This window comes from Homalodisca vitripennis, chromosome X, assembly GCF_021130785.1.
Source record: "Homalodisca vitripennis isolate AUS2020 chromosome X, UT_GWSS_2.1, whole genome shotgun sequence".
Taxonomy (NCBI): Eukaryota; Metazoa; Arthropoda; class Insecta; order Hemiptera; family Cicadellidae; genus Homalodisca; species Homalodisca vitripennis.
In genome coordinates this window covers 100,241,362-100,252,004 of record NC_060215.1, presented here as the reverse complement: position 1 = coordinate 100,252,004, position 10,643 = coordinate 100,241,362, and the positions used below count along the sequence as shown (strand labels likewise).

At 33.7% G+C, this 10,643-nt stretch overlaps 1 protein-coding gene across 1 annotated transcript; it reads left to right on the top strand.

The window, feature by feature from the left end:
• Window positions 1–1,469: 1,469 nt before the first annotated feature.
• On the top strand, window positions 1,470–1,973 carry LOC124369532. Its single transcript, XM_046827555.1, has one exon. The coding sequence runs from the start codon at window positions 1,470–1,472 to the stop codon at window positions 1,971–1,973; it is 504 nt and encodes a 167-aa protein (XP_046683511.1).
• Window positions 1,974–10,643: the final 8,670 nt, after the last annotated feature.

Genomic DNA, 10,643 nt, shown 5'->3' with positions numbered 1-10,643 from the left:
AGAATAATAAATAACCTACTAACTCTGTGTACTAATTAAATGACATAGTACTAATAAATAAATCATAATTGCCCTACAAAATCGAAGTAATAGTTTTAAAATATGGAGTTAGGTAAGGGTATTGAAAACATTCTTGCTTACTGTATATTTTTATGCGGCCGAAGAGTATAACTACAATCACAGAGCGTTAATCATAAGGCGTGTTTCATTAACCAATGAGAATTCATTAGTTACTTCGATTTGGTTGCATAATATTATATATCAATGTAAATGTAATTCGTAGCTTCTTTGTGAAGATATATTCTATTTTTGTTGAACTATTGTACACCTGTGAAGGAAACAGGATTTTTCTGGACATTTGCCATCGTTCAGTGAAACAAGAAATCAGTAACACTACGTTTCGAGATCTGCAATCTGATCTCTTCTTCAGGTCCCCCTTCCTTTTTATTTCCGCCATCTTGTTTATGTCTGCCGTGACGATTACCATTGGCTAGTGCCCTCTGGTCAGTCATAGCTGGTTAGTAGACGAATGAAGACGTATTGTGACCTGTATCCCGTAGTTCAGTTTTAATGATTAGTGTTGTTTATAGTTATTTTTATGAAGTGCATGTTTATAGAGTTAGTGAAGTTGACAAACAACATGGTGGTTGTGATTCCTGACTTAGGCGTGCCACAACGCCTTTCCAGATATATTTAAACTCGGTCATATCATCCCAATTTAAAAGTCTGGAGACGCTATAAATGTCACTAACTACAGACCCATAACTATTCTATCTGCCATCGCTAAGATCTTTGAGAGCCTAGTTCTGGATGTCCTACAAAACTGTTTTATTCTAATTATTCCACCCTTCCAACATGGCTTCATGCCAGGTCGATCAACTTCCACTAATTTGATTCTCCTCCAAGACCTTATATTGGCATCTTTCAAGGATGGATTTCATGTGGATGTGATCTACATAGACATGACTAAAGCCTTCGAATTGATAAGCCATGTTCTCTTGATAGCGAAGTTGAAGGAGTATGGTATTGATGGTCAGCTATTGAACTGGATCGAGAGCTATTTGACTAACAGACGCCTTGCGGTGAGATATGAGTTTGCGGTCTCTGAGTTCTTCTTGGCTCTATCTGGAGTGCCGCAAGGTAGTCATATGGGGCCCTTCTTCAACGTTTATGAAGCAGATATAGCAGCTTCATCTATGCATATATCTTGATGTTTTCAGACAACCTTAAACTGGTTCGAGTTATCAAGAGCTTTGAAGGCTGCCTCTCCCTTCAGAGTGATCTTACTGAGCTGGAACGTTAGTGCACATTTAACTCAATAGTTATCAACATTAAGAAATGCAACGTCATTACCTTCACAAGGAGCAAGAACCCGATCTTTTTTAGTTATTCCCTTTTAGATACATATACAAAGAGTTACTTATGTCAGGGATCTGAAAGTAACACTAACGCAAACTCTTTCTTCGGACATGCATGTTCAGGATATCTGTGCTAGAGCCAACCGTCTCTTGGGATTTATACTGAGATCAACTACAGGGCTAACCAGCCAAAAAGCTCTTAAACTGTTGTATTGTGCCCTGGTCAGACAGGTCCTGGAATTCTCTGCAGTCGTCTGGTCTCCTTATCACACTGGTTTAATCTCAGACTTACAAAAAATCCAAGATAAATTCGTCAGAGTGGTGGGAGTGCGTCAGGGTATGAATTATCGTGAGGTCCCAGTCAATTTAATGTCGAAGGAGCTCCAACTATCTCCACTAGTGGTCCGCCGGAAGCTGCAAGATGCGCTGCTCCTCTTCAAGTTGAGCAATGATGTAATTAAATGTCCTGAATTGCTACAGAAGATTAATTTTCGTGTGCCATCTGGTACAAGATCTCAACAGCTGTTCTGGAGAAACCACAATCCTACCCCTATGACTGGAACTGCTCCTTGGCCCGGATCCAGAGAGTCGGCTGCGCTATCTCCAGCTCGGTAGATTTCTTTAACTCTTCTCTCTCAGCATTTAGGAAGAAAGTTATGAAAACCCTCAGTGAAGAGTAGTTATCTAGTCAGTGTTGTATGGCCAAATCTGTTACTTATCAGAGAATTCATTTTAGACTGCATGGTTTATGTAATCGATCGCACTATGTCTTTTTTTTATTGTCGGAATGCACTAAATTATATAGACTCTATTGTATGTATCGCAATAATATTATTTTTTTTAGGATTGCCTGTATGTTAAATTTTTGTTTTTGGGAGATCGTAGGGTAGTTTCTCGTTGTTAACTCAACTAATTTATTACACAACCATTAAAATAATATCATCTTTGGATTGTTGGAATACATGTACATTAGATATTAGGGATTGCACGTATCATAATAGTATTTATTTTGCTAGAATCTTTGGTAAATCATTCATGTAATTTCGTTTTCAATCTCAACTTATTTATTTAATTATTAATCAATTTTTGCTATTGTTAATCCATTTCTACAAGTTATTGACTGAATAATTGCTTTGTGAATCATTGTATTGTATTGATTTACTCAATAAAATGGTAATGCCGTTGGAAAAAAAACACTTTGGTAAGATTTGTTTATTTTAACCTAGTTTGTAATTATGTATTAGGTTAGTTCTTTACCTGAAGAAGAGATCAGATTGCAGATCTCGAAACGTAGTGTTACTGATTTCTTGTTTCATTGAACGATTGCAAATGTCCGGAAAAATCCTGTTTCCTTCACAATCCTTCCATCGTCAAAAAGAACCTTCAAACAAAGAATTGTACACCTATTAGGAATAAGTGTATGTACAGTAGTCACAATGAGGTTACCATTCAATGTGAAACTAGTAACAAATTTGGGATAATGTGAATTAAATAGAGAATTTCCTACCTAATAAATACGCAGCCGACGGTATACGTTATTCAAATATATGCGATATAACAAATAAACTTCCAGACTATACTTTATTATACCTAATGTATTTACGTAATTATTCTCTTCTTCAATTGGTTTTTTGATTAGGTATAAGTTATGTACAGGTAAAAATGTGGGGAGAAAAACGATTTTATTTCCAGGTAGATTAAGAGATTGTACTTAAAGTGGCTGTGAATGGGAAGTGACTGTTGAGATTTAGAAAGTAAACCTGCAGCCAATAATATGGGCTATCAGTTATCCAAATCTTCTTTGATATAACTTTCTCTGTAGATTGGAATGCTTTATTAAAGGCAATATTATTCATGAAAAAGTATTAGATTTAAGTAATTTTTAATAATAATAATTAATTTTATGATTGTTTTAAAAGCAGTACAAATATAGAAACTAAACCCTTACACAAATAGTTAATACAAATGCATTAAATATAAAATAAAAGTATACTAAACATTATTACAAGTAGGCAGCAATGTTTAACACATCCTCAGGAATAGGTGTAAAAGTATAAAATAAAACTATGGGAATATCAAAATAGTGTTAGAATTATCGAATGTAACTCAAAAACGAAATTCAGAATAACCTCTCAGAAGCACGATGACCTTAAAAAAATTTAACATATTAAATCAAGAAACTACTGGCTATCTCTTTGATCTTATATTCTATAGTTTCTCTTCACATTAAATAGACTGTGCCTCTTACACTATAAATCAGTTTGTTGCTGGATATTTAATACTAATGATAATTTATACGTGAGGTTCTTATAACTGCTTAGGGGAGTAAATAGGTTATTCCTATAAGTATCAAAACTGTTGTAAAGTTGTAAATATCTTAGTCCTCAAAGACAATTAAATTAGGAGGTAAAATCACAGCCGTTACAAAACAGACCACAAGTAACTAGTAAAGTTTTCATTTATCGTAAGCTTCCTCAATATTGTACTGCCTCATCAACTCATGAAGTTGTTCTTTTTTACAGTAATAAATAAAGGGCATTTTGTACGTTAATATTTGGGTAAAATAATAAAAACTAATTGATAGACGATTCCCAGTTTAACACTCAAACGTATAACTCCCCTTACGCCACACCTAGGGATACAATATATTGTAGATTATAGGTATTAAGCAGTGCAATTGCGTCTAAAGTTCGTTCTATACATGACTGTTGAGTAATTTTGTTACTTAAATCATCCTACTAACCCGATCATCTGTTTGGTAGGGTAAGATTTAAATGTTGGTAGGAGAGGGAGTCAAGATCCCCGTCTCGTAGGTACAGCCTTATTAGTAGACTGATGGTGTGAGCAGATAGGCACTCATTGTTACGGCGGGAACTTGACACTTAACCGCGAGCTATCCTGTACTCTACTATTCAAGGCGGCTTATTAGACACAAGGGCGCGCTCACAATACTTCACAGTGCCCTTGTGTTGTTAAATGTTTATTGTATTTTAGAACCTTTGTATTATTCATACTTCAGGCGTTTTAATATTTATATGTTATTGTGCGATTTAAAATAAAAAATATACGATATTTATTGTAACAAAATTTGGTAATAAACTGGCTTAAAAGGAGAAGCGAATAATAACAATGCTATTAGCAGACATTCAATGATTGTAAACATTGTTATAAATTTAGATAATACAAAAGACAAACGTAGTTTGAAGTCTAGATCAATCAATAAATTTATTTATTTTAATTTGAATCATGTTGGTTTGTAAAGAAAATATATTTCATTACATTTATTAAAAACCCGATCACGTAACATTTTGTTTAATGCAAAATACAACACAGCAGGGTAGGAAGGGTTTATTGTGAATGCTATGCAATGTGAATGCTATGTTTAGCTCCATTTAAACCTTCCCCTTAGTGCAGCGACTATCATCTTTCACTGGAATCCAAATAATTGATTCCTGGATTGTGGACTCCACGTCCGTCTGAAGATATTCAGCAAGACTGAAACAGTAGAGTACCTTAGAAATACTACTTTGTACTTGCCATGATTTCGATATTTTTGAACGCACCAGTATCACAAGGGTACTAATATAGGGAGCAAACCAACAGGCTGCACTAAGACGAATATTAAAGGAGCTTACCTCAACATTTACATAAGTTTCAATTTTTTGACCGACATTTTCACCTAAAAAAATTACACCATATATATATAATAACAGACAAGATATTTTGTTCACACAATCTAATAAGTACTCAGTTAAATAATATACTTAGGCTGAAGAGTTATTAAGCTTGTTAATTATTATTTTCGTACTTGTGTTTATAAATTAAAGAGCCGGATAGGTATATTACAGGGCTATTATAATGAAATTCGTGATATTAGTCACGAATAATACTAGATTAATAAATTTTACGATTATTTTATTGGACCCCGCTGTAAAGAGAAACTCACGAAGATTGCTATCAGCTATTTCGTAATGACAATAATGTATCAGTATCACAGATAATCTCAAAGACAAGAATTTCACATTTTACATCAGCCAACCAGTTGTAATTTTTTTTGTACATTTAAGAAGAAAAAGTAACAAAGATCCACCCATCAATCTCAAAAGAAAAGGGATCTATTATTATGAGCACATACATTACTAGCCCGTTAGTACATGTTGAGGTTGTGAAACGAAGTAGCTCGTGGTTCACAGAAATCTATCGTTAAGTGTAGAAAAGTGTTCGGAATGCCTCAGAAAACAGAACAGAAAAACACTAGGCAAACGTGTAAAATTGAAAGCTTATAAGGAGGCCAAACAAATAAGCCTAATATCTCCATTATTACGGTAAGAAGTTTATAAACAATTAGAAACCGGTACAACTGTGTAATTTTTAATGAAGTAAATTTTCTATTACAATGCTTGGAGGTAAGTGTCAAGGAAATCAGGTTAACCTGAATGTAAAACCTACAAAACCACGAGTTAGATACTCTAACTTTGTTCTAGACCTTGGAAATATCACCGGATATCTGATCAAATTAAGTAGGTTGTACTGAGATGAACTGAGAGGGTAAGTATTTCCAAGCAAGCAAAGATTATATTTTACATCAAGATGCGTGACTCTCGACCAATAAGTATTATGGGACACACTACAGAAAAGTATCACCCCTATCGTGTAGTTACCATCGAAGTGCTTGGTATTTATGTAGGTAATTAATTTATTAATTTTGGAATTAATTAATTAATTTTGGATAAACTTAACAAGGAATTGAACATATGGAATTTTGGCATATTTCCGACATAACAAAAGCTGAGTCTATTAACCTCATTAATCGGATTAAACCAGCAGGAGTACCGTCAAAATTGCTTGGAAGATCAAGTCTATCTATCTAGTTGATAATAGTTAATAGTGAGCGCCAACGCCTGGCAGTAAACCATTGCAAGATAATCCTTCGGTTAGGGTAGGCACTTGTGAGCAATATAGCTTCCGTTTGTCTACCATTGCCTTTCCGTGGTGCAGTAATTCCTGCAGAGAGGACCTGTTTTACTTCCGCTGAAGGAGTGAAATCAAGAATTTTTTCAACTTCTCGTTACTTAATTGATTACTAAATAGTTGGCCACCTATGTGTTCTAGGCTCAGCAAAAGCGTAAAATAATGAAATAACATTCCCAGATTCTCACGAGGTGAAAACAAAATAACCAAAATTATTTAAATAGCATTACTTAAATAAAATATATACTTAGTAAGAATTAAAATAAAGTTATATAGTTACTAAAATCCTGAGTAATAAATTTACTCAAAACATATTTATAGTTTATAAATATATATATACTAAACCTAAGTACCAATGGCTCTAAATCCAAAACTACTGCAGACGGAATCTGTAGAATATTGCGCTTAAATCACCAATGAAGTTTAAGCGTATATACCACTTATACTCTTGGTCTTAAATTTGGAAAATGATTTCTCTATTTAAAGGTAAGAGGATTTTGGATATCTTCCATCGTTATGATGATATAATGATTAGAGCGTTTGCATATAAAAAATGAGCAATGCTCAAAATGCTGCCATCCTATCGAATCATATTTCTTCGTAGCAAACATTAAAATAAAAGACCTTACCCATCTCCCACGAAGACAAAAGGAAGCAATCCACAGCTCCTGCGTGGTTTTATTAAAATTAAGTCGCACGGCCCACGGCGGCGATCCGAGAACTAAATGTACAAGGTTGTACTTGCATAACATGTATAGGAGGCACCGATTATAATTTAATTCTATGGTAAAGTTCTTTCCTGTTACGACATATGGATAACTTTTTTCTATTACCTTTTTATATAGTCGTCTAAATAAATATTTCGAAACGCCAACTTTAATCATCAATGTAGGATTGGTAGTAATGTCTTTACATAATGGAACTATGGTAGTAAGGTTTGATTCAATATTTTATTTTTTACTTATTTTAATTTTATTTATTAAACAGTTGTTTTACATAGTCTCGGCCTCACCAAGTTCAACAAAACTTGTCGGTGAGGTCACTTGAAAAAGTATGTAGAATACATTGATACAAATATTCGAAATTTAACTTTCTTTTAATTTACTAAACTATAAACTCAAATTCGGCGGTTTAGGGCAGGCACTAGCTTAGATATCTTGGTATGTGTCGTAAATTGATTGATCGAAGCAATAATTTTTTTTTTTATAAAACTTAATTGTAATAGTTAAAATTAAAAGCATATTTGAGTCCCTACAAATCCCAATTCATTTTCCCCTCAGCAACGACGAATGGCAACCCTGTCAACAGGAAATGTGACAACGCTGGCTGCCAGCATTCCCAAATCTCCTTATCTCTAAACAAATAAAAAATAAAACCTGCCCTCAGTCAAATTCCAATACGTTTCTAGAGTGGACAGTGCGGTACTCAATCCGCAACTGGCTTTAACATGACTGAGGAGGTACGGGAACTCCGGCGCGCAGTACTGTGTGTGTCCTTCCCTTGTAGTGTTCACGGTGTCGGTGTTCAGTGTGCGTTAGTTATAGTGCGGTCAGTGCTTGTGTGTGTTTAAATCATCCAATTAGGTTAAACATGTGTGTGCGCAACACCGTGTTGTGGTGCTCCCTGTGAGGTTTATAGCCTTTCATCACCACTAATAACAAAGAGAGAAACAGAAACCATAAATAAAATTCTTAAAAAAACTAATAACAATATGAAAACTAACATGTAATTCATTTATTTTTAAAGCCAGAGTATCAACGGTACAACAATAATATAGTATAGCATAACACTAAGCATACAATATAGATAAACCACTAATTAACGATTTACAATAAATATTTAACATACGAATAACAATGTCAGAATAACTTATTTACTTCTAAAACTGTGCCCACAAAGCTTTAAATATCAGTGATTAACATTATAATATATTTTAAATCGCCAACAATATAATCTATAAATAGATAACGAGTAACAATAAATTATCAGAGAAAATAACAATGTTAAAATTAATATAACAATCCATTTAACTGCAGGCCCACGATACGCAGTGTTCAGTGTTCGTGTCACAAGGTTTCAGTGTATATATGCATAGAGTATATGTCCAATGTGTGTCAGTGAACCAGTATTTCATAGTGATCCAAAGCAATATGAATGTTAGTCTAACAAGAGTTCACCTTCCTATTGGTGCAGCGTCTAGAATCTGACGCTGTCACATACCTGACTCCTGGAATCTGGAGCCATGGTAGTCTGAAAGATAAAAAAAAAATCAATGACGAAAAAGCTCAAGATGAACTCTTTACATTTTTTCGACATCAGCAACACCTAGGCCACAAAATATAGAGCAATATAGGTGAAGAGGTATTCTCATTGTTTCATTAGGTGCTCAAATGTCTTATCCTCAATTACTCGATATTTTGTAGGCTATTTGTGTCTGATGTTGAAATGATATAAAAAGTTCACATTGAGCCTCTTTGTCACCGAATATATTGTAATTCTTCAGACGAACATGATTCCAGATAACATAAGATAAATAAGCCCGTCTTGCATCATGTTAGTATTGAAATTTCACAGGATATAATGGCAGTTATACAGAGGCAATTAAATATAATCATTGTTATCGGTACTATGTTGACAACCTCACCACCAATACATGGTGATATACCTCCGCTATTTGTCCTAAACCAGTCACCTTTGGTGCGGCGTAGACCGTGTCAAACCTTTTTCATGTAATAATGATTAAATAAGTTTAAAATATTAAATTAAGTCTTGATGAAATTTTGTGTACAAAGTTTTGAAAGATGATTTCACTGCGAATTTTAATTATTATTTTAATTTGAGTACTTTTTAGGCTTCTAATGATCTAGCCGTGAATTAAAGTGTAATGAAAATTAAAAATTAAATGTTGTTAGTTTTAGGTAAAACATAGTTTTTAGTCATAGTAATTAAAATAATCTCCTTAGGGAGTTACTTTAATTTTGACAGGTCCATATCTTCTATTAGAACTTAAAGAGGAAACAATAAAACCGACGTGCCCCTTACAGAGGCATCACTGATGGATAACCAAATGATTGAAGTACGTCTAGTTTTTATACAAGAGGATACCTATTGCGGTGGAAGAGGTTCTCTTAGTGCGAAAGGATTTGGAAGGCTAAACTTGATGGAGTACCAGCACCATGAGGCAATTCGACTGGTTGGGGGTGGAACAGAATTGTCTACACTTCTTCAAATGTGACGTGAGCGATACACTACATAGTATCCCCTTATGGTGGATGTCGCATGATATCTCAAAAGAATGTTACTTCTACCCTCAACCTTACCCATCTTGAAAATCTTGTCACTTTGGAAGCTGTGTAAAGGTCCTTTCAGGAATAAATGTTTTGAAATGTTTCCTCAGTTTCTTGTCTTGTTTGAACAAAAATGCAAACCACGATAAATTATAAGAAGTCATGTAACGAGCTCACAGCACCTTTGTACAAAACGCGTCTTATTTATTCTCACAGCACTTATGAGCAAAAGGTGGCTGAAAAATCTTTAATTAAACACTTATGTACAAGATTAAACCAATATCAATCCATTATAATATAATATGGCATTTTTATATTAGTATTTCATGACTGGAGTACATAAATGTTTGGAAAATTCACTCTTTGCTCATTTTGCCAGCTACATCAAGAAAATAAATAACCTTAAGATTATTCAATAACCGTGAATATTGGTGATGTTAACACACATGAATATACATGCATACAAAGCAAGTAAAAGTATTACTTCTGTTGTAGTAGTAATAAATAACAATGTGTTAAGTGATATGTCAAGAATTACGATAAGGCGGTGAGGTATGTATACGTGTCGTCATTAAAATGTTATGAAACAGTAAAATTAATTTCCCCCACGTTGTTGAAACTGTTTTGCCGTAAAGTGTAGATTTATGAACACTCACAACATTTCATCTTGTTTTCTTCAATTTGATGAGTTTATCCCTCATTCTGTTCAGTTAAATGCTTTGCTCCGTACGAGTTTAATGCTTTATCTACAGTAAAATATTTTTGTTTTACATCCCCAAATGTGTATTCCAATTACCATTACAAAGATTTTAAAGTAGTGTAACTAAATTTTTCTAGGGAAATTTAAGTGTTTTAACAATGTGCAGTGTAGCCTTTAAAAATATAAATTTTCGTGTTGTACATATGGCAAGTATAAACAATTTTTTTCTGTCACAAAGTAAGGAATATAAAGGAATTTATTGATGAAGTATAACTTTATTATGATGAAAGTAACAATTTTCTATTTTTGATATATTTAATTGCTTAT